This window comes from Engystomops pustulosus, chromosome 7, assembly GCF_040894005.1.
Source record: "Engystomops pustulosus chromosome 7, aEngPut4.maternal, whole genome shotgun sequence".
NCBI lineage: Eukaryota > Metazoa > Chordata > Amphibia > Anura > Leptodactylidae > Engystomops > Engystomops pustulosus.
The window spans coordinates 41,720,545-41,746,516 of record NC_092417.1 but is presented as its reverse complement, the minus strand read 5'-3'; the positions used below and the strand labels follow the sequence as shown (position 1 = coordinate 41,746,516).

Below are 25,972 nucleotides of genomic sequence, written 5' to 3'. Positions count from 1 at the left end.
AGCTAAAGATCCTCCAAAGATAATTCTGCCCTGTCTACTCATTCTCCCTCTTCCTACACTTCTAAGTCGAGAAGCAAGTATCTTTTAAGTTGCTTGGAACTGCAGGAAGATTCTTTGAGTCCTGTCTGGTGTGATGGGGCGATGGTCCGAGTGCCCTGAAAAAGGGCTCTGAGTGTCGCCTCTGGCACCCGTGCCATAGGTTCGCCACCACTGTCATAGACCATAGACTACTACAGGCTAAGTAGATCTCACAGTATTATAATTAAGTTCAATAGTAAATTTACAATGGTTACCAAATGTTATTGCAACCAATTGGATCCCAGTATATTACTGCTAGAGGGAAAGGGGGAGGTTTGGTCATTGGCCGAGACATCATAGAGGTTATCTCCAATCACAGGCAGTGTAGGCAGCTCCCTGCTGTGTAAAGCACCAGACTCATGCCGGCTCTGTTTAAAGGGAACCTGGTAAAACCAAGTGACAATTTCCCCTTAGTGACTATACAATCATCATTTAGTCAGATTTGTTGACACTTTACTGACACAGAGATAATGGCTCTTTTAAATGTCCCCGGGTTATGTACAAGATAGGTTCTGTATGTTTGTTCTTAAGTTGAATTTGTATGGAAGTCGGAACTTTATACTTTATAATGGTAACCACAGGAAAAAAAATTTTTTGTCTCTATGACAATTGGATTTTAAAAATGTTGGATTGTTATAAGAACCAGGATTAACAATAAAGCTTCATTACAGACACCTGTGATAACTGTTATAGCTGATTCTTGTAGCCTGGGACTAAAGTACAGTAAGCTACCAACATCCAGAGGTCCGTTTGTAACTAGGGGTCGTCTGTAAGTCAGGTGTTCTTAAGTAGGGGACCACCTGTATATAAATATTTGTAAAAATGGGAAGGGGGTGTTCATTTCATTTTTTTCTAACTTTTTTCACATTTTATTGTAAAACATATTTGATGTTGGGATTAGTGGATCTCATAGACCAGTGACGGCGAACCTTTTAGGGTCCGAGTGCCCAAACTGCAACCCAAAACCCCGCTTATTTATCGCGAGGTGCCTACCAAAAATTAAAGCAGTAACTTATTGTTCCCTGTTCAACAACTTCAAATCATATTGGCCTCCTGAGGACACCAACAGAGTAGAATGATGGGAAATTTGCATAATTTTAGCTTCTTTCCAGTGTCCCTCTGCACACAGAGAATTGTGGGGCCAGCTAAAGATCCTCCAAAGATAATTCTGCCCTGTCTACTCATTCTCCCTCTTCCTACACTTCTAAGTCGAGAAGCAAGTATCTTTTAAGTTGCTTGGAACTGCAGGAAGATTCTTTGAGTCCTGTCTGGTGTGATGGGGCGATGGTCCGAGTGCCCTGAAAAAGGGCTCTGAGTGTCGCCTCTGGCACCCGTGCCATAGGTTCGCCACCACTGTCATAGACCATAGACTACTACAGGCTAAGTAGATCTCACAGTATTATAATTAAGTTCAATAGTAAATTTACAATGGTTACCAAATGTTATTGCAACCAATTGGATCCCAGTATATTACTGCTAGAGGGAAAGGGGGAGGTTTGGTCATTGGCCGAGACATCATAGAGGTTATCTCCAATCACAGGCAGTGTAGGCAGCTCCCTGCTGTGTAAAGCACCAGACTCATGCCGGCTCTGTTTAAAGGGAACCTGGTAAAACCAAGTGACAATTTCCCCTTAGTGACTATACAATCATCATGGCAAGGCCTGTAGGCACTCCAGGCTTGGGCACCCAGTAGCCCCTATAGTTGCCTCGTTGCATCTAATAAAGCAGCAGCAGAATCCTGTAAGAAAACTGCTCTTATTACCAATTCTTACTCAACTTCATTCGGTTTTCGAAGGAAATTTCATTAGCAGTTTGCTGTTATTGACAGTGCATATGTTTTACACAATGTATTTTCATCCAATTAAATGTTTCAGTTCCTTAGAGGGAATGTTCTGAATTTGGATCTGTTTTTGTATTCCATGTGTCATCTAAGTTTTGTCAAATTGACAAATCCATTTTTCACTTTTTTCAGCGCCTAACAACACATGCAAGAACAACTTACTGCCCCAATGCATCTGAGTGCAGTCCTTCTTTTTCACCCACCCATTTACTTCAATGGGCCAAGCATTGCAATAGAGTCAGACCCAACTAGTGTCTGTTGCAGGTTTCTCTGCACAGACAGAGGATACATGCAGAAAATCAAACATGGGAAACCCCCACTATTATTGTCCTTTCTGGGGTCTCCATTATTACTGCCTGCTCTGGGGTCTCCATTAGTATTGTTTTGATTTGGGCAACGTATTAATTGTCTGCTCTTTGGTGTGCAATACTATTATTGCCTGGTCTGACAGGAATCACCTTTTTTTACTCATCAGAAATATTTTCAAGTGCAACTGATCTTACGTCACCTGGGATCAAACACTTTTCTTGCTGTCTGAGTCTTGATTTGACAGTATTTGGACATGACACATTGGTAGTTTATGGTGCTACATTAATGTCCAAAGTTAAGAAAACATCCATGGGGAACCAGCATTAGGCTTAGGATAGATGGGATGGGTCCACTATTGTTTTCTGGAGATTAAGCAGTATGTTGTCCAGATTTCGCTGGCATGAAAATGTTACTGCTGCAAAGAGTGTAAGCTGCTGTGAAAACCCATAGCACAAGGCCAGTCATTCATGTGTAAAAACAGATGATTCCTGGTAAGTGAAAAATTTCATCTTTTATGCGTTTTTTTTGGTCCATTTTCCATCCTAGTGCTATCCGTTTTTTATATCCGCTATCCCAATTGTGTCAGAGTTTTACATCCGTAGCTCTGAACTACTTCTTCTTTTTTCAGCATCTCCTAGCAACAACATGCATGAAAAACTAACCACTCTAGGATGACATGCGAGTGCCGTTCTTTTTTTTTCTGAACCAATAACAGCTTGGATAACATGCCACGATATTCTGGAATAGGATTGAATCAACGGACCATGCAAAACATCAGATGTGTGCATAGCACGATAAACTACCAATGAGTCACAGTGATGTCTGAGTGCTCCTCGGTGTGGGCACGGACGGCCCTTAGGGTGAGGATACATGGGATGGGTGCACTGTCTATTTTCAGAAAGCAATGTCAAAATTCTGCTCCGGCATAAAAATGTTATAGCTGCAAAAGGTGGTAGTTGCATAGTACATGTGTACTCCCTAGATAAGATTTTTTTATCTTTAATATTCATCGATCAGCATTTTAATATAATGGGGCACATTTACTTACCTGTCCGGAGGAGTTCACGAAGTACGGAGTGTCCAACGATCATGCACTAAGATTGTGCGCCCGTTATCGTGAATGTGTCGCTTCCTCGCTCAGGTCCGCTGGAGTTCACCTTCTTCTTACTGGTGTATGTAAGTGCATTGTCTTGCGACACAATTTGAATCTTAAATCCTGCCCTCTGTCCAAATCAGTCAGATTTCTGTCGTATGAAAGCTGGCGCAGCTGCGGCACAATTCAATCGCGTGTGACACAATCCCAGTGCAGACACCTGTTAAATACCTGTCTTAGCTGTGCAAATCCCAAAAACCGTGAACAGTCCGACGAAAGTGCGATCCGTGAGCCTTAGTAAATAATGCCTATCCATAAATAGTGATTGGAACTGAGCGAAACTTTCCATTCATATTTGCTAATACTGGCGAGCAAGTTAATACTTATACTGAATATTACAAATACTGGGTGTTAGAATTCTGGAGATGGGATGATGATCCAGGAATTTATTAATATTTTTTTTTTTTGCATTCGCTGGATCAACATTATAAGATTATGGTTTAGACTTATTTTAACCGTATCTTCTTTTCTAACTATATCAACTATGGCCATAGGTATAACAAAATCAAATCCAGTCTGTATATGTTACTGTGATGTTCACATGTGGCAACGTTATGTTAAGAGGAAAAAAATCTATATATTAAAAAATAATTTAGCCGCAGTAAGCCTCGGCATCTCAAGCACAGTAGCTGTTGTTGGCAAAGGTTTACATATAAATCTTATTTATAAAGTCTATTCCAACAAAATGGCACTGTTATGACAGTATGGTTGGCTGTGAAATTGTTATTTTAGTAGGATCTGGCAGATTGGAGAGGTGATGCGCATTTGCTGTTATTATATTGTATATTATAGATTTGCTACAAACATACATTTATTTCTGGAGATGACTAATGCTCGGATGAATGTTATTATCGCTGCTATCATTTTGCTAAACTCTTAGTTTGTAACTAGATAAATATTTTCTCTGCAAGTGGAGGAAATCACTTGTGGAAACCTGAACCAATCGGAGGGGTATTTTGGCTTGGAGCCGATATCTTTAGAAAAGGTCATTTTTAGCTAAACCCTTGAAAAATCTTTGAGCAACGAAGGTGCTTTGAGCTGCAGTCATTTAAAAAACTATTCTGATCAATATGATTGGCTACATGATTGGGCACACCTTGTTAGGGGCACCTGGCCTTAATTTCAATATATATCAGTAACTACATCAGGCTTCTTCATATACTGTAGTGAGGAAGAATAACTACAGATGATAAACATCATAAAGAGCAAGGGCTACAAGGACAAAGGGGAGGGAAAAAGGGGGGGGGGTAAAGGAGATTCCCCTATTTCCCCAAGTTGGGGATTCACAATTTAGGGGTACAACAGTCGTTTGTCAGAAACAAGGACCCAAGCGGAACAGACCTCCAGGAAAAGGTCCATGGAGAGCAGCAGAGATATGCTCCATATGTCTCAAAGGAAAAAGGGCTACAAGCACAAAGGAGTGGGAAAAAGGGGAGGAGAAGCGGATTCCCATGGATCCCCAGGTTTGGGATTAAAAAAATAGGGGTACAACAGTAGTTTCTCTGCAACAAGGACCCAAGAGGACCATACCTCCAGGAAAGGGTCCATTTGGTTATGGAAAGAGTGAGAGGTACTCCACATCTCTCAAGTAATTAATGCAGGTGAGAAGCTGAAATATAGGCAGAACAGGCAGATAAGCATCTTAGAAGCAGAAAGTCAAGGAAAGAAGAGTTTTAATTAGTGTTTGCGTAGACCAACAAGAGGAGGGCCCTAAGAAATAAACCACAGGGTCAAGTGGGACCTGGACGTCTATCACTGTTTCGATAAAATGCTGCACTGTCTTCCAGTAAGGAAGAATATTAGAGCACTCCCAGAACAAGAAGTTTTAAGATATATTCACATGTAGTATTTAAAGTGCTGTTAAAAACCAAACCATCAAAAAAATGATGTGATTTTGCTGCAGTTTTCAATATGTTTTTTCAGGTGAAACATAATTTATGGGGTTATCTGGTTATTCCATATACAGAGGTGAAACCCCACAGATCAAGAGAATGGTGTCCATTTTACCCCAAATGAATTAAGTGGCACGTCGAGCGTCGGTGTGCCAGTCCATTCATTGGCGCACATTTATTAAAGTGTTTGCGCCAGTGTTTTGTCTGACTGCACTGAAAAGATCCTGCAAACTGTTTGCACATGTAAGTGTCTTGCAAGATTTTGCCCCACATTTATTACTGACGTAATAATTCTGCAGCATGAACAAAGTGCACCCAAAAAATGGTGCACACTTCGTGAGCAGTGCAGGGGGCACCAGATTAATGAAGACTAGCGTGCCCTAGTTTTGATGAATCTGGTGCCCCCTGCACACTCCAAAGGCAAACTGCACATAGTACAGACTGTGCTAGTTTTGATAAATGTGGGCCACTGCTTATGGTACTGAAGGAAGTAGTCTTGCTTGGCTAACTCTGTCGGTGCAATAGAAATGAATAGAGAAGCAGGAAGCATGTGTGAATAGGTTCTCTATTCATTTGGGGGTACAACTGACCCCATTTCTCAGTTTCCCCCATGCTTTCCATAGTTATCTATAAGTGATATCTTGTGACCAGAAAGCCCATTTAAGGTCAGTTTTATATGACTATTCTCAGTCCAAGTAACACAGTGTTGGCCCAAGCCCAAACATTCATTGCATCAAAGAGAGTTATGACAAAGTCAGCTTTGGAATGGCCGAGCACCACTGTATAGATCTAATAAAGCAGTAAATTTGGTTCCCACAACAGTGGTCAGTCTAAGAAATCCAGTCTAAGATGCAAACATCGGGGCACATTTACTTACCCGGTCCTGTCGCGATCCCCGATCCGGAATGTCTGACAAGGATGAAGTCCGGCGTGATTCACCAAGATTGTGCGCCCAATATCCTGCATGTGTCGCTTCCCCGCTGAGGTCCACTGGAGTTCACCTTCTTCTTCCCGGTGTATGTGAGTGCATGTCTTGCGACACAATTTGAATTTTAAATCCCGCGCTTAGTCCGAAACAGTTGGGTTGTCCGACGGCCATGCCCCCCGATTTGTGTCATACGAAAGTCGGGACGATTGCGCCAAAATCCGATCGCAAAAACCCCTGTTAAATGTGCCGCAAATAGTCGGGAAAACCGAGGGAAATGCAGTCCGGGGACCCTTAGTAAATCACAAATGTTGGGAGGTATGCTATAATATCAGCAAACAGGGCAAATATAAATTCCTAATGAATTATTTTGTGGTTTATACCAAACGTGAATGACTAAGCCTGAATCATTTTAATGGTGAAAACTGATGTCCTTGAAGAAAACATGTCTGGTTATTGGCAGAAACATGTATCTGTTGGCTGATATTACTGTAACTCTGCAATAGAACTGTTATGGGGACAACCCTGTATTCAGACTGAATAATTCAACTATGATGTGCGGCTTATGACTTTTGCAGTAAAGGACTGCAGAATTTTGCACCCGCCACAATCCCAGTGTAGGAATTATAATTCTTCAGCTTAAATCACAGTTTCTAGCATGTTCCATACGGCAAATACCAACAATAGATCCAGTTTCATCAGCATCCGGAGATTTGTAAATGGTTTATGATGTTGCAGAGGGGCACAACTGCCAGCTTCATTGTGTCACATCATTCTTTGATATTTTGCAGACTGTCATCGGAAATAGTAGAAAAAGCTTTGACTTTCTCGACAATCAGGAGCCAAGTCACACATTTTCCTTGAGAGTGCATCCTTGAAGACCACTTGTACAGCAGTTATCCAGCTGTGCTAATGTCAGACACCTCAATATCTAGCACTTCACAAGGCTCTTCACAGCTGAACTTGGTGCTATAAAGGAACCAAATTGGTCCTTTGGCTTCTAATGTCAGGTGGATGATAAATCAAAGTTGTGTCTTTTGGCACCCTTCTGAATACAGATTCTCAGGAACCGCATATTTACTATGTTTCTTCCTGTGTTAAGCAACTTTATTAATATTGATTTTAAGATTTTCAAGATGCGCCTAGCCTTCTTCTCGGCTCCCTTACTCATGCTGGACCTTGGCTCCTTTTAGTCACCTTTCAAGATGCTCTGCGCTTTTACCACTGCAAAACAGTTTATGGTCTTATCCATATATGTCACTCCATTCCCATTGTGCCATAATATTTATCAATACCAATTATTTGTTCTCTTTGTCAAGACTTCAACATGAGTGTAGTGTCCCAAAGTACACCGTTGGGCCCCTCCACATGAGTGAAACGGTTAATGTTCATTAATGTAAAGTTTTATACTGAATTTCACTGTTTATAATGTGATAACACTGTTCCTATGTCTTGATCCATGCATGCGCAAAACAAAGGCTGGCGGCTCCGAAGCCGGAGCTACTACGCATGTGCAGAACTCCGGCTTCGCGGATAAGTGTGCGCAGCTCCTTGTAGCTGCACATGGAAGATGACTGGGTAGGAGGATCAAAGAGGCTACTGGGGCCTGGAGTAGCCACGCCGTGTAGCCTCAGCTCCAGCTACTCCACATCCCAGTAGCCTCTTTAGAAAATTTGCATATTACCCTGATTAAAGATTAGCAAAGATAGAGGGGAATAAAGGATTATCCCTAAAAAGACTAACCTTCATAGGTAGATACGTAGTGGTAGGTTTCCTTTAAAGATACAGGACTGTATTTCAACAAGTGTAAATGTGCCTCCATTATATGGACATTTGTAGGCTTGAAGTAAACTGAGCCATGAGCTGGGCCTGTTGGATCCCTGCTTCTGCCTCTTGGTTCTTATTTTGACATCAAGGGCACCCTGATTCACCACCTATAAAACAGGAGATTATAAGCTGGGAGTTTGCCCCGGGGGTACACCAATCCACATCCCCTTCCAACACTACAACGAGCCACATCAGCCGGAGTACACAGATTGGTGGGATTAACCTGCTAGCCATTGTGACCCTACAGCTAGCAAGTCACCCTAAGATGCAGACCATTGACCGCCACTACGGTGCCCGCGTTATCACCTCAGCTGCCACCTCACATGAGAGGGGTTCCTGCATCCAGCCTGCTGTCGCCCACAGGCAAAACAGTGGTCCCGCTCCTTGCATGAGAAGATAATGTTCTTTCAACCTGAGTATAAGCTGAGGTAACTCATTTCACCAGAAAAAAACTGGGAAAATGTATTGACTCGAGTATAAGCCTAGGGTGGTAAAGGCATCAGCTTTTCTCTAATAACATTTTCAGTAGTCTCCCCTCATCAATAAAATGTCCACTAGTCTCCCCTCATGAATTAAATGTTCATTAGTCTCCCCTCATGAATGAAATGTCCAGTGGTCTCCCCTCATGAATGAAATATCCACTAGAGTACCGCCATTAATAAAGTGTCTAGCAGGCCCCTTATTAATAAAGTGTCCAGCAGAGTGCCGCCATTATTAACGTTTCCAGCAGAGCCCCCCATTAATAAAGTGTCCAGCAGAATGCCCCCTTAAAAAAATAAAGATAGTACTCACCCTGCAGCGCTGACTGCTGGTGTCCTCTTCTCTCCCCAGCATGTCCTCGGGTTCCCGGCCGTCAGCAGGCGGCGACACTGCCGTGTCATGGTTTGTGGACAGGAACCAAAGAGGTGCTGTATACTCGAGTATAAGCCTAGTGGGGTTTTTTCAGCACAAAAATTATGCTGAAAAACTTGGCTTATACTTCAGTTTATACGGTAATTGGAAAACTTTTACTTTACCTTTGCCCTACGGCATCTGGAAAAGGTTATCAGCTCTACACCTTCCTATCTACGTAGTGTTCCTACCTCCTTCTATATGATACAAACTGAACTTTAGAGAATAATCTTTTAAAACAAACCTTCATCTACTGTTTTACTATTTCATGACCACTTTGGGACTTGTATCTCTTTGATAATGCCGCTTGCTCCCGCTTCATGTCAATTGACAACTCTTTTTTGTACTCTACAGTACAGCTCCTCCTGCCCTATAACAGACTGCCTGCAGTTAGGATACTGTGTTTTTTGTGTCAATATACTGACATATTTATTCGTGTTTGGACAATTTGTGTGCCCTGTCTGACAAGGGGGTGTGGTTTAGCTGAAAAAGGATGTGACTGACTGTAAACTACACATGATTTAAGATGTGACACTGTGGGCTAAATAAAATGTTGGCATACTAATCCAACAACTATGTAAACTAAAGCTAGACAAGACAGTCTAAAGAAGGACTAGATTTATTACCTAGCATAAGCCATTGTAATAAAACTAAAACTGTAGTATGTTTATACTATCTAAATGTTAGATGGTATTAGAAAATCAGCTGTGTTTATTAAGATTGCCTATGTGATCTGGTTTTACAGACTGTTACACTGTCTCCCCCTGCCTTCTCAGCAATGAGAATACAGCCAAAGTGCTCACTGCAGAAGTGCTGAGGGAACAGTGAGGGTGAGACAGTGTAACTGTCAATGGCACGGGTGCCAGAGGTGACACTCAGAGACATTTCTATGGGCACCCAGGCCTTCACACCAACACAGTTTGCCAGATACAACTCAAGGCTTCCTCCTGCGGTCTAAGACAATCGAGGACGTGCCTTGCTCAGCGCTATTTTAAAGCGACATCCTTGGCTGCCAGGAATACAGGAGTAGTGAGATGGTGTGGATAGAGATGGATTGTCATTTGTCTCCTGCTCTGGGTCCCCTGATTCTTCCTCTTCTCCATCATCTTTCTGTTGTATTGGTGAACTCAGGGCACCAATACGATTAAAAACTGTGATGCAGCAGGGATTAATAAATTACTGCTCAAATTGTCATGTTGGCATTTTGCGACATACAAGTGGGTTTCGGTTGTAGTTTGGGCAATCTGTCTCCAAAAGGTTCGCCATCACTGGGCTAGTGTAACCCCTCAGGATCAGAAGCATAATATTAAAAGTTGGTTTAGAAGGAAGGAGGCCATGGATAACAAATATATGGGCACAGGCTGCTCGCGCCCGCCCCTCTCCACAGAAAATAGTAGCTGCACAGCCGTAGATACGGCCAAAGTTAGAGCAGGCTCTATGTTTTATGCGGCTACAGCTCAGAACACTGAGCGCTTGTTGTGCTCACTGTACCAAGCCCGTGTGCCATAGCCGTCGATGGGGAATGTATGTATGGCCGCAAACTTCTCGCCAGGGAGAGGGGGCAAGGGGGGGGGTTGTATAATAGGTTATACATGACTTTAAAATACGTAATTTTGCTGTGATATGCTGTATGTAACAAATATTGATTGTTCTTTGATTATAGAACTATGTTATTTCTTAGGGCTCATTCACACTGCCATTCATGGGGACGTACATGAGGCTGCAAATTTGCGGCCGCATAGATGGCATTGGCGGCCCAGTGGCGATACGGTGCCACACATGTGTGGCACCGATCCGCCCCGTACACCGCAAAAAGATAGAGCAAGCGAAAAAAAAAACTATTTTTGCGAGTGTGTGGCCGTGCGCTGCCGTTTTTTATGGAGAGAGGAGGGGTCACCTCCTCATCCATTCCAGCACACGGCGGTATGCCTGCATGGCGGGTATACCGCGTGTGTAAATGTACCTTTAAGTATGATGAGAGTAAATATTTTTTAATTTAAAAAAAAAAACATATCACAATATGGAATTTGTGTTCAGTCTTTATGACCAAAAGAGTTATAGCTACTATGGCATTATTAGCCTTGCTTTACACTATAACAGAGGAAAACTATTTGGCAGAGCACTAGTGAGTGTCTTCCTGTGATAAGAGAAGAGCATTCCCGTTGTCTATTCTAAGAACTTGTTATTATTGAAGCCTTTGGAAGGCACCAAACACCGAACCACAGTAACATACTCATGACATTTCATTGTGCTATATGCTAAACACCGTATTACATAACCAATGCACCTAGAGCACTTGTTATACTTGTTGTCCTTCAAAGAGGTTGCCATCAGTATAAGAGACCAGGGGCATTGACTTTCCCTCTGTGTATTTATGTGACATTTCTTAGTGTGGACTCTGTTCCTGGCTGTCTAGACTCGTCCACATTAGAGCTGCAAGTTTCGCCACTCTTTAAGTGGCTCTGCATTCTGCCGCCTGAGGCAAGATTTTCATCTCACCTCATGGCAGATGCAGCCCTGGGCACCACACCCAGTCCCTCTGTAGCTCTTCTCTGGTCCAGCAGTAGGTGCTGTGATTGAGAGAGCCCTGTCCCAGTCATCTGCAGCTGAGGCTTTCTCAGTACCTATGTGTAACTATATTCCACTCACATCTAGTACTTTGCTGGTTACATTTCTAGTTGGCTTTCATGAATGCTGTTGACTTGCTATACTTATGATATTTCTGATCTCAGCTTATTTGACTCTCCCCTATGACTTCCATTTTGTGCCGTTTTCGTTGTCTCGTTGTGACTCACTTTTGTGTTGCTTGTTTGTTTTGTGTACTCACTTTGGCAGAGAAGGGAATGTCTTCTAGTTGTCATGTATCATGGAGGATATGCAAAGTTAAGCAGGGAGGTGACAGTTGGGGCTCAGTTTAGGTCTCACTGCCCTTTCTGTCCTCCCTTCGTGTAGAGTCTGCTTTACAATTTTCAATACTATTAAAACATTAGATGCACATTTAGGTTCACATTTCATAATATTATAAGTAAGTACTCTATAATGTGAATCCTGAATACTTATATTACTAATACTTATATATTACATCACATAGGAAATATAAGATATGTATCTAGAAATGCTCCACCCCTTGGGAAAATGGTTCCTGAATGTATTTTCTTCAATTGACAAACGGCCGACAGGGCTAAGTTACAAGGGAAGCTCTAAATATGGAGAAAACTGCAGCAATCTCTGTACGTATTCACAGAAAACAACAGCATTCTCATTAACTGTTACAACAAAGGAATATTCAATTAAAATACATTTAAACTGTATCAGTGATCATGTTGTTTATTTAACCACTCGAAAACTACAGTAAGTCTGGTGTACTATTCAAACACATTACAGCAGTAACAGGAAATAATACTGGGTCTAGTACATTTACCTTCAAACAATATCCAGACTGTGTAAAGACTTCGGGACATTCATCAAGGAGCTATATCTATATGTTGACAAAGTTTATAAATGATTGCAGTAGAGAGGGTTCAACACCCCCTTAAGAGGCGGGGACTGGACGCAAGCGTTAAAGGAAACCAACCCCCTAAAAACGTTAAAAATCCCTAGAAATACTGACCTCTGTTTCTCTTCATCTTGATCCCGATGCTGTCCGTTGCCAGTCTTGACACGCCAGGATCACCTAGAAAAGAAAGTTATAATTAGCAGCACGGAGTGTGAGAACAAGATGTCTGGCACTCCAGGCTGCTAATTATGCACGTCCTTGCCAGCTCCCTCTCACATGGCATCACCTCCCTCTTCCAGAATGGGGTGTGTATAATAAGCAAAGAACAAAAGAGCTTATAAATGTAAAAAATATAATTCACTTTATTCAAAATAATACATACAGAGTATAAACACCACTTTCAAAAGGGATTCCTGAAAGTCAGAAATATGAGGGGAACAGGCGATGTCCCAGATGGATATGGGACAGACACAGAGAACCCTTGGCCCCCCTATCCTAATACTGCCTCACCAATAGTGCCAGAAGGAGGTATAAACAGAGAAATATTATGTCCAAGAGTAGGACTAATTTTGTGAGGCAGTGGACCTAAGTATTGCTGTGAAAGAATGGTCAACCGGAGGTACCATCCGGCGCTAATAATCCAAATCAACAGACAGGCCACACTTACCCAAGGGCATGGTGTGATTGGCAAGTGTGCTAGGGCTCTTTTGGTGTTTCATGTGTATAATAAGCAGCCCGGAGCGCTGGACATCTTGTCCCCACGCTCCATACTGCTAATTATAACTTAGTTTTCTAGGTGATCCTGGCGGGTCATGACTAGCAACAGACAGCTCTAGTATCAAGATGAAGAGGAGCGGGTATGAGTATTACTAGTTTTAAAATATTTTTAAAGTTAAAAATATTTTTTAGGTGGTTGGTTTCCTTACCTTGTAAACACTTTCCATGTGGCATCGACCGTAAAAGCGATCTGATGTACTTATATTATACTGTTCTCTGGGTTTCATGTTGCTTTCTATATGTCAGTCAAGGAATTAACTCTCAACGACTCCATGCTAATTTATTTACTTTGGAGGATAGGCATGTGTTGTGTAGTCATGTGATGGTGTGTTCTGTATGTAGCTAGGTTTTTAAATACCATCTCTTTATTCTTTTACTTATGCTAAGACTAAGGCCTGTACATAGTCCAAAGTGCATCAGAAATCATGTGTTTTTTTGTGACACCATAATGTTTAGTGTGGAAATAAACGTGCATATATGTCCAAGAGTATTAAAAAATATTACATTATAAATGGGCAGCCCAAGCAGGATCAAGCACTTACCTTTCACCAGCTTCCAACTCTGGAGACCCCTTTAAGAAACTTGTTACATTTCTGGAGATATAGTTTGTGTTTCCCCCTTGCTCCGTGAAATATACAAAAAAAATTGAATAATTGTGTGTTGCAGACAATTTTTGAGTTGCTTATTTGAATGAATTTAGACAATCACAATTACAAGGCAACCTCCATTTGCAATGAATGCCCTTAAAGTGGTTGTCTATAGAGAAAACCCCTTTAATTGGAAATGGGGTTGTCTATAGAGACAACCCCTTTAAGGAAAACACTGTAGCCGAAACCTCTTCCATTTCAGACCTGGTCTCAGGTTCAACCTGGCGAAGACTGTGCCCAGATTTACTAAGAGGCTGGATCATCTGAGTAGATATGGGTGTTGGACTTCCAGGGGGGGAAATTTTAAGAGTGGCATTTAAATTACCCCCATTATCTTTGGATTCACATAAATTCACATGAATCCTATATTTTGTCTGTGCTTTCTCATTACAGAGTTTGCCTATGGAGGACATCCCTACCCATTTAGTGGAATTTTTGAGATCACCCCTGGAAGTGCAGTGGAACTTGGAGAGACTTTCAAATTCAAGTAAGATTTTGTACATTCTATAAATATAGTGTTGGAGTCACAAGGATCTGTTGGCCCTTTAAGAGGTGGGGAAAAATCTTCAGAATCCTTATCTTGATGAGGTTAATTAATCGGTGGAATTATCACTGCAGTATAGATGGCAAGGAAATTCTAAATTCAAACAGTGAAGAAAACCGTTCACCACTTCCACCAAATATCTTTCCATCTCTTGAGGGCATTAATACACCTTAGGGTACCTGACAGCCAGTGTGTAGAGAGTAGAGAGTAGAAAGTCACAAGGGAACAGGACCTGCTCTGTAACTTGAGGTCCAGGCAGTCGACTCATACAAGGGGCCCTGGAATCCACATCTCTTTGTGTGGGCCCATATACATAGATAGAGATGGGTGCTAGCCGCTGAAACAAATTACCATCCAGGAGGAGGCACTGTGAGAAGTTTCATATTTACAGACTGTGTAAGTTAAAGGGAACCTGTCACCACATTTTCACAAATACAGCTAGGGACAACTTCCTAGGGACAAAATACAGCTAGGGACACCTTCTTTTAGCTTAAAATTGTTTCCCATACATACCTATAAATCAACTTTATTTTATATTCCCTGGCATCAGAGGGGCCTGCCCTGCTCAACTATCCTCCCATCTACACCATCCCATGTCCCATGCTTCCTTTCAGCATGTCATTTGACAAGGGTGTCATCATCACAGGTCCTTTAGCCTCCTAACATTAACAAACTGTACACCATGCACATATCTGATCACATGACAGTATGATGACATGATTACAGCATGCCTTTGTGGACTTCTTCTCTTCTCTACCGTCCATGGAATTGAATTTCTCACCATCCTCCACGGAGGCTTCTGTGATTTCATGTGATCAGATACTTATATGGGGTAGATTGTCCAAATGTATCAGGACCTTAGATGACATTACCCTAGTCATATGACATCAAGTGGCCAATAATTGAACAGAGCTCCAACTCATATCAGGTTAGTTGAATATAAGTTTACAAACTGATTTTTTAATATTGAAGAAAGGAACCATTTAAGGATAAGGGCAGTGCTTTTAATCATGGCTTTTAAGGAAGTATTTATTTTGGGAGGGTTAATTTGCATGACAGGTTCTCTTTAACCATGTCTAAGTATTAGACCAATTACTAAATCTTCCTTTCTATTAAAACATCTTGTAATAAACTAGTTATTTTAGCTTATTATAGTGTACTGGATACTTATATATTTTACTTGCAGGGAAGCTATTGCACTGGGCACAACAGATTTCACAGAAGAAGACATTGATAACATCATGGAGGAGCTCGGGAAGGAATACAAGGGCAACGCCTATCACCTAATGCACAAAAATTGTAATCACTTCTCCGGAGCGCTGGCTGAGGTTAGTAACTTGGTGACCTGCACCTGCCTGAGACTGCATCTGCATTTAGCTCTCATCCCTGCTCTTAAAGGAACCAAAATGACCCAAAATCAAGTAAGGGTCACAAACTCATAGATTGAGGCACCACGACTGTGGTAAACTTCTTATATTTTTTATCCAAATCTGAAACTTGAAGGGCTCTTGGGGCTGCTAAAGCATCTCTTCCCTCCTCCCACTGCCTAATGTAAGTTTCAGAACACAGTGAGGCAGTGTAACAGCCTGTGAAGCTATAACACAGAGGGTCTATGGTTACTGCTCCCCAGAGCCCTTTTGGGTCATTTGCATAATTTTATAAGCAAGGAGGCCATGGATAACAAATATAAGAAGATAACTACAGTCACTGTGCTTGGATCTATGAATAAGTGTTTATCATGATGGATTTTGATGGTAGATTTACTTTAACATGACAATAACTACTTCATCTCTCATTTTCAAAAGATCTGAAAAGATTGGGAGATTGCAGAGATTGAATTAATGCTGTTGTTGAAAAGCTGTGAGAAGAAGAAGTTAACAGAGCACTTGTGTTAAAATACTCAATTATTGCTGATATGAGATGAGGGGCATCCACCCTCTCATTTACTAAATCAGTTACCTCTTTACATGCTCAGAGGAAAATATATACCTAATATGTCAGTGGTTACCATTACAGCCTTGCAGAGCTGTTCAATCAAGGTCAACATCTGCAAAGAGTTTGTATGTTCTCTCCTTTTTTGTGTGGGTTTCCTCCAGTTCCTCCGTTTTCCTCCCACACTCCAAAACATACTGGTAGGTTGATTAGATTGTGAGCCCCATGGGGACTGATTTTGCAAGCTCTGTGCCAAATATCTGCAGAATCTGTGATCGGTATATAAAGGAATTCTTATTATAAATATGGCCATGTGTGCTACAAACAAGAATATGTGTAGGAAAATGTTTACAGGCAACATATGTAAATAAGTAGAACTCCTCATTTTAGTATGTTTTTACTGCCTGATGTCAGGTATTAAATAGAACCAGTTATTTCCTACATTTCATAGAAACCATAAAACTGTAAACACAAAGTTCATTTAACAAACATGAAAATTATCAGATTGAAGTAACGGGGAGCAAGACTAGGAGGGGCTTGGGGAGGGAAAGCAGAGGACATACTGGGGCGTGGAGTAGCCTTTGATAGCATATCCTGGAGAGGCTACTCCACACACCAGTAGCCCCTGAAGATAATTTGAAAACTTATAAAATAAACTTTAGACCTGGTTAGGAAATGTTTAAGGACTAGAGAATGATAGTTTTGTGCTGTAGATGGAAGGAGGAACCTACCATCAGATCTGCCTTCACCCCTACATGTAGGGTGCAGAAGTGCAGGGGTTGTATGAAGAGAGCTCATGGGCTGTGCCCTACTCATACAGAGGCGGGGTTTGCTGCATTTTGCAGCAAACACGCATCTCTAATACCCACAGTCGGTGCTAGCACCGATCGCACATTTCAACCCTGCCGATGCTGTCATTGGGGGGAGGAGATCGGTTGCTATGACAGCCTTGGGTCTTTGGTAGACCCGAGGCTGTCTGGTTTCTGCAGATTCTTTACAATGAGTGTGTGGCTCATTGTACTGAATACTGTGCAAAAATGCCATCCTGTATTGCAGTATATGGTAGGAACGATCAGACTACCTTGAGTTAATGTACCCTAAAGGGTCAAAGAAACAGTTAAAAAAAAGTTAAAAAAATGTTAGAAATTATAAAAACGGAGCTGATATAAAACGTAATAAACAGTAAAAAATCCTGAACACGATCACCAGGTATCGCTGCATCTCAAAATGCCCGATCTACCAAAATATAAAAACAGTTATTCCCAACCGGGAACCCCATAATGGAAAATAGCGCGCAAATGTACTTTTACACCATTTTACATAACATAAAAAATGTAATAAAAAGTGACCAAAATGTTTCACACTCCTCAAAATTGTAGAAAAATGACACCTCACACAGCTCCGTACACAATAGTATGAAAAAGTTATTCGCGTCAGAACATGGCGAAAAATTTTCTCTTTTTCGTACACATTTGTTTAATTTTTGAAAATGTATTTAAACGCAATGAAACCTATGGAAATTTGGTATCACCGTGATCGTACCGAACCAAAGAATAAAGCATAGGTGTTATTTGGAGCGCACGGTGAAAGTGGAATGGCATGGAATAATAAATAATGTCACTGAGAAGTAAAATTTGAGAAGCCAAATATAAGTACCCCTTAACTCCACCCTGAGGCTACCTACTTCTTGATGACTTCCCCCCACACATAGCCCACATTCCCCGAGCCTAACCCACTGCAACCATTTAAAGGGGAAGGGCACCATCTCAGCAGACATGACTGCTGCTACCCAAACCCTGCTGGCAGACATTAGCCCAACACGCTATACTAGGGGCTATCAAATAAACCTCATCAGCTATAACCCTGCATTGGACAGTGAGAATAAGTGAATAGACATTGGGTGTAGGACAGTGATGGCGAACCTTTTGGTGACAGAGTGCCCAAACAACCAATACCCATTTATATGTCGCAAAGTGCCAACATGACAATTTAAGTAGTAACTTATTGATCTCTGCTATATCACAGGTTTCAATCGTATTGGCGGCCTGAGTTCACCAATACAATAGTCAGCCAAGGATGTTGCTTTAAAATGGCACTGAGCATGGCATGTGGACTTGGACCACAGGAGGAAGCTTTGAGTCCTGTCTGGCAAACTGTTGGAGTGAAGGCCTGGGTGCCCACAGAAAGGGCTCAGAGTGCCACCACTGGTGTAGGATGATCTTACATAGGTTAAATACTGCATAAACTGCAATGTAAATCCTATGCTATCTGTAATTCTGTTATTCCAGATGCTGTGTGGAAAGGAAATCCCGCGTTGGGTTAACCGCCTGGCTTACTTCAGCTCGTGCATACCATTTCTCCAGAGTTGCCTACCTAAAGAATGGCTGACACCAGCAGCTCTACAGAGTCACATCACCCTGGGCCTCCAGCGAGAAGACCAAGGAGACACAACAGATGATGACTCTCCGACTACATCGAATGTGGCAGCCGGCACAACCACAACAACTGCCTCCGCGGGGGCTTCACGAACCTGTAGACACACTAGAGTATGAAGGACTCTGCTCTTCAGGACTTTCTCTTTTGATTTACAAGACAAGTCAAAAACATTCAATATCTGGTTATCTCAGATTTTTATTTGTGGATTTTTCCATGTTTTTTCCATGAGTCCTCTTTCCCACGCTGTGATTCTTTACATTTGGAAAGGATCATGATTATGCAAAAAGTCATAGTTTTCTTTAAAGATTAATTCCCAAGGAATTCACGTGTTTGTTGTAGATTCCAAGTGTTTTTTTTCCTTTCCTTCCTTGTTAAATGCACATAACATCCACATAGGATGAAGGGGACATATTTCGTGATTTCCCATTAAAAGGGGGGTACACATTTTGGACAATGATGTAATATCCAATTGATTTACTGTAACAATCCAAATACAGGGGTCCACAGATTTCACAATATTTTGACCATGATCAATGTAGACTTATTCCTCTAAAATTATGCTTTGTGACCTGCGCATAAATAGCTTGTTTTTAAAGGATTTCTAGAATTCACGCTATCTTTTTCAATGGCATTAAAGAAACTCTTATCACCAGAATCAAGGACTGTAAACCAAGCACACTTGCAGTGTTTTCTCCCTCTGGCAGGATCTGCTCTCCTTTTAGCTTTGTATGACCTTGTTTTTACAAAAAAAGGCTTTAAAAATTAAGCAAATTAGCAAGAGGGGCTTTGGGTTCCATAGCCCCTCAGGTTCATTTGCATAATAGAGATGATCACAGGAGGAAGTGTCTGCCGGTCAGCTCTCCCTTTTCCCTGCCTGGCTTTAGCTCGGTTGAAGGGTCTCTCCGTATTTTTCTTTGGGGAGATAGACCTGTCAATCAAACAAGCTGGGGAGGCAGAAGTTCTAAACAAGCCATCCACAGATGCTGCTCCTTCGCCACTTTCTTTTTAAAACGTGGAATGTTTTAGAATATTTCATTTCCCATTTTTGGAAGTGATTTTTTTACCACTAGAATGTTACATCACTTTCTGATAAGTTGTGGGGGAAGATCCAAGACCCCAACCAATATTCAGAATGCTGGGGCTATGGACTTTACTATCTACCGGATGTGCAGGGGACACAGGTCTATTCACTGTGTTACAGCTTCCTATATCCACTGTTGATGGATATGAGACATGACACATAAGAAAGTTCCTCTATTACGGGATAAAAGGCGGGCTGCTCAAACTAAATCTACACGCACCCGAAGGTGTGCAAAATGAGGCAGCATACTCGGCTTGGTTTGCAGACCAAAAACGATTCAGTCCTGGTGAAGATCGGTGGGGTGAGCGTTCCACAAAAACAGACAGGAAAAGGATCTGCTCTATTTTATGTGGTGTGGCCACGCGGCTCAGACGTGACCAGGTGTAATAGAAGTCAATGGCGGTCGTGATCTGGTCATAATTTGAGCATCTAGATCATGGCCACACTTATGTGCATGGGGGCTGATAGTAATAAATCTTTCATATGCGGGATGAAATACATGTATATTATATCAGATCCTACTCATCCCTCAGTATCGTTCCACATGGTCTACTCTTTGGTTAACGAGAACCTGCCAGCTAATCTGACGTCTTTTTATAGAACGTTCTTACATTTACCGGTAAGTACATTTTTCACGTAACTTTCATTGTGCTGACCCTCTGTTATTCCTAATGGAAGCATATGAATACAATATTGGATTGGCCCTCCAGAGAATCCTCCATTGGCCAGGGCTCTAACCCGATACTGGATCCCAGAGATACAGAAAATTACAACCTAATTCGAGGCATCTCCTAGGACAGTGGTGGTGAACCTATGGCACGGGTGCCGGAGGTGGCACTCAGAGCCCTTTCTGTGGGCACCCAGGCCTTCACCCCAACACAGAGTTTGACAGACAGGACTTAGGGCTTCCTCCTGTGGTACAATACAGCCCAGGACTTGCCATTTTAAAGTGACATCCTTGGCTGCCAGGGTTACAGCAGGAACAAAACAGTATGGATAGAGACAGATTATTGTTGGAGCTCCTGCTCTGGGAACCCTGGAGGGAAGCTAAAATCTAAATTTCTCTACCATATTTCTATTGTATTGGTGAACTCATGACGCTAATACGATTGAAAACTGTGATACAGCAGAGATGAATAAGTTACTGCTTAAATTGTCATGTTGGCACTTTGCAACATATAAATGGGTTTTGGTTGTACTTTGGGCACTCTATCTCCATAAGGCTGGCCATCATTGTCCTAGGAGATAATGAAGGGTGTACATCCAGGTGTGACCAAGGATCCCTGTATGAATATATTGCTAATTGGGTGCAACTATTCTCCATGTCCAAATATTGTCTCTTCATATAAAAGGAGAACTGTCACATTTAGTTTCTAGACATAGTAACATCACAAGACCTACCTTATGGAGAATGAAATACATATCCTTAGAGACAAAGTATTTAAATGGCCTATATTTATGATGAACAGAATGAAGAGAGTTACAACTATATCTCTACCAAAGGGCTTGAGATTTACTCCTGTAAGTCCCGCCTGTCAGAAACAATATATACGGTATACACTTTAAGATAACACAATTATCTTTTTCAAGACCATGAAAAAATGGAACCTACTCATTTCTATTAAATACAGATTCTTACTTGATAGACCACGGTTGATATACATTGCCTATGGGAAGAGCATTGTTTCTGTAAAGACACAGAGGAAAAGTTTTACATCTTACATGATTCTTATGCACTTAAAGGGAAAAAAAGCTTAATTTATTTCAGTTGGACTTTTTGCCTTTAATAAACTTATTTCTATACAACTGACAAAACTGTAACAATAAAAAGTTGAATGTGAAGAATGGAACAAAGTCTTTACCCTCCATTGTGTGCGGCTTATACTTTATACCTACTATGAATTCAGAAACCTGATACATAATGGAAATCTAAAGTAAAATGGCAGCCCTTGTAGTCATGGACAGAAAAGAGAATAAATAATCTACAGACAGAAAATAAAAACAGGATTATTAGAGAGTGTGACAGATACAGTTAGGGCCAGTGACACAATTTTCGCGAGTTGGGGTCTGCATGCCACCATATTGGATTTGAAATGAAACCTCTACAACAGAATTCAAGTGCAGATTGTAACGTTTAATTAGAAGGGTAGAACAAAAATATCTGATAGAAAATGTAGGAATTGTACACATTTCTTTACAAACACTCCACATTTTAGGAGCTCAAAAGTAATTGGACAAATAAACATAACCCAAACAAAATATTTTTATTTTCAATATTTTGTTGCGAATCCTTTGGAGGCAATCACTGCCTTAAAGAGAACCCGTCATGCAAAATAACCCCCCTAAACTAAATATATTTTCATAAACTGCCATTAGAGAGCATTGCCTCTATCCCTTCATTGTCCCTCTACATGCCTGTAAACCCAAGCAATGAGGTCCTAAAGCTGTATGCAAATGACTTGTGAAATGTCCAATGAAGCATTAGCATATTCAAGCTGTCCACTCTATTCATGAGTGGGAGGTACAGCCACTCCCCCAGTGCATGACTGACAGCCTGTATAATGGAGTGAGGCTGTATAATGATGTGCTTCCTGGTGCTGGTGGCCATGCCCCCTGCAGCCTGTGTGTGTGTATAGGAGAGATACAGCAGCTCCAGGCAGCCATGTTACAGCAGAACATGTCAGATTCATGTGTAGCTGATGTCTGTGTCTCTCACCTGTATATTAGGAGGATGCAGCATGTCAGCAATGCTTTACTATACATTACACACAGACATGAGCAGGGGGAGGAGAGGGGAGGGGGAACAGGGGTGACATCACTGCCTCTGACCATGTGACCAGCCTCATTTATATGATAAAAAATAGATGATTTTACAATGAATAATGTATGAAATAACTAGATAAAGGCTGGGATGCATCCTTGTGAGCTGCTCCAACAGGTAGAGGTGACAGGATTAGTGACACAGACCTGATGACAGGTGTCCTTTAAGTCTGGAACCCATGGACATCACCAAACCCTGGGTTTCCTCCTTCTTAATGCTTTGCCAGGCCTTTACAGCCACAGCCTTCAGGTCTTGCTTGTTTGTGGGTCTTTCCGTCTTAAGTCTGGATTTGAGCAAGTGAAATGCATGCTCAATTGGGTTAAGATCTGGTGATTGACTTGGCCATTGCAGAATGTTCCACTTTTTTGCACTCATGAACTCCTGGGTAGCTTTGGCTGTATGCTTGGGGTCATTGTCCATCTGTACTATGAAGCGCCGTCCGATCAACTTTGCAGCATTTGGCTGAATCTGGGCTTAAAGTATATCCCGGTACACTTCAGAATTCATCCGGCTACTCTTGTCTGCTGTTATGTCATCAACAAACACAAGTGACCCAGTGCCATTGAAAGCCATGCATGCCCATGCCATCACGTTGCCTCCACCATGTTTTACATGGATCATGTGCCGTTCCCTTTCTTCTCCAAACTTTTTTCTTCCCATCATTCTGGTACAGGTTGATCTTTGTCTCATCTGTCCATAGAATACTTTTCCAGAACTGAGCTGGCTTCTTGAGGTGTTTTTCGGCAAATTTAACTCTGGCCTGTCTATTTTTGGAGTTGATGAATGGTTTGCATCTAGATGTGAACCCTTTTTATTTACTTTCATGGAGTCTTCTCTTTACTGTTGACTTAGAGACAGATACACCTACTTCACTGAGAGTGTTCTGGACTTCAGTTGATGTTGTGAACGGGTTCCACTTCACCAAAGAAAGTATGCGGCGATCATCCACCACTGTTGTCATCCGTGGAAGCCCAGGCCTTTTTGAGTTCCCAAGCTCACCAGTCAATTCCTTTTTTCTCAGAATGTACCCGACTGTTGATTTTGCTACTCCAAGCATGTCTGCTATCTCTCTGATGGATTTTTTCTTTTTTTCAGCCTCAGGATGTTCTGCTTCACCTCAATTGAGAGTTCCTTTGACCGCATGTTGTCTGGTCACAGCAACAGCTTCCAAATGCAAAACCACACACCTGGAATCAACCCCATACCTTATAACTACTTCATTGATTACAGGTTAACGAGGGAGACACCTTCAGAGTTAATTGCAGCCCTTAGAGTCCATTTTCCAATTACTTTTGGTCCCTTGAAAAAGAGGAGGCTATGCATTACAGAGCTATGATTCCTAAACCCTTTCTCCGATTTGGACGTGGAAACTCTCATATTGCAGCTGGAAGTGTGCACTTTCAGCCCATATTATATATATAATTGTATTTCTGAATATGTTTTTGTAAACAGCTAAAATAACAAAACTTGTGTCACTGTCCAAATATTTCTGTATGTCTCGTTATCTGGTTTTCATAAGTAATAAAAAAGTTACTGATACATTCCTTTTATTTGTAAAATTTATAAAAGGGTTCTTACATTTCTATAAGTCTGATGTATCGTCAATACACCTTTACCTGAAATCTGCTTAGAACATATGTAATATCCAGATGTATAAATTCTACCAATACATATTTTCATGGTTATTAGTAGTCATATCTGTGGTGGGGAAAATATTTGAGGGGTTTGTTAGAGATACTATCCTGGAGTATCTCACTGTGCACAACCTTATAACCCAGCGTCAGCATGGGTTTATGAGAGATCGGTCCTGTCAGACTAATCTGATTGGTTTCTACGAGGAGGTAAGTTCAAAACTGGATCTGGGGGACGCTGTGGATGTTGTATATCTGGACTTTTCAAAGGCATTTGACACTGTGCCACATAACGGGTTGGTATATAAAATGAGACTGCTGGGAATAGGAGAAAATCTGTGTATTTGGGTAAGTAATTGGCTTAGTGATAGAAAACAGTGGGTCGTCATTAATGGCACATTCTCAGATTGGGTTGACGTTACCAGTGGAGCGCCACAGAGGTAAGTGTTGGGGCCACTTCTTTTTAATATTTTTATTAATGACCTTGTAGTGGGTTTACACAGTCAAGTTTCAATATTTGCAGATGATACTAAGCCGTGTAAAGTAATAAATACTGAGGTCGGTAGTTTAGCATTACAGAGGGATTTGTGGAAGCTTGAGGAGTGGGCAGTGAAATGGTTGATGAGGTTTAATGTAGATAAATGTAAAGTTATGCAGTTGGGCCATGGAAACAAAAAGTATAATTATGTTCTAAACAGTCAATTACTTGGTAAAACTGGAGCTGAAAAGGTCTTGGGGGTATTGGTGGATGGTAAACTTAATTTTAGTGACCAGAGCCAGGCGGCTGCTACTAAAGCAAATACAATTATGGGATGTATCAAGAGAGGAATAGATTCTCATGATAAAGACATAGTTTTGCCCTTATACAAATCCCTGGTCAGACCACACATTGGAATATTGTGTACAGTTTTGTGCACCAGTGTATAAAAAGGATATAGTAGAGCTAGAAAGGGTGCAGAGGAGAGCAACCAAGATTATTAGGGGAATGGGACTATACAATGACAGATTCCAAAATTTGGGATTATTCAGTTTAGAAAAAAGACAACTGAGGGGAGACCTCATTACAATGTACAAATACCTGAACGGACAGTACAAGGATCTCTCCAAAGATCTTTTTATACCTAGGCCTGTGACCAGGACAAGGGGGCATCCTCTACGCCTAGAGGAGAGGCGATTCTACCATAACCATAGACAAAGGTTCTTTACTGTACGAGCAGTGAGACTGTGGAACTCTCTGCCGCAGGAGGTTGTTATGGAGGACTCTATGTACATGTTCAAGAGAGGCCTGGATGACTTTCTGGAGAGAAAAAATATCACGGGTTATGGGGATAAAACATTTATTTAATTCTTAAAGGTTGGACTTGATGGACTTGCGTCTTTTTCAAGCCTTATATACTATGATACTACGATATCCTTTATTGAAGGGGTTGGCCACTTTTCAATAAATCTCTTCCATTAGACATGTACACTCACCGGCCACTTTATTAGGTACACCATGCTAGTAACGGGTTGGACCCCCTTTTGCCTTCAGAACTGCCTCAATTCTTCGTGGCATAGATTCAACAAGGTGCTGGAAGCATTCCTCAGAGATTTTGGTCCATATTGACATGATGGCATCACACAGTTGCCGCAGATTTGTCGGCTGCACATCCATGATGCGATATGGTCAGCAACAATACTCAGGTAGGCTGT

General features: G+C 41.5%; 1 protein-coding gene across 1 annotated transcript in view; it reads left to right on the top strand.

The window, feature by feature from the left end:
- LOC140069655 (deubiquitinase DESI2-like) overlaps positions 1-23,737 on the top strand; it is a 90,332-nt gene extending 66,595 nt beyond the window's left edge. Inside the window, exons 3-5 of the mRNA XM_072115589.1 lie at positions 14,229-14,322; positions 15,566-15,707; positions 18,600-23,737. Of these exons, the coding sequence (XP_071971690.1) occupies positions 14,229-14,322; positions 15,566-15,707; positions 18,600-18,863 (500 nt within the window). The 3' untranslated portion in view covers positions 18,864-23,737. The remainder of the gene's footprint in view (positions 1-14,228; positions 14,323-15,565; positions 15,708-18,599) is intronic.
- The last annotated feature ends 2,235 nt before the right edge of the window (positions 23,738-25,972 follow it).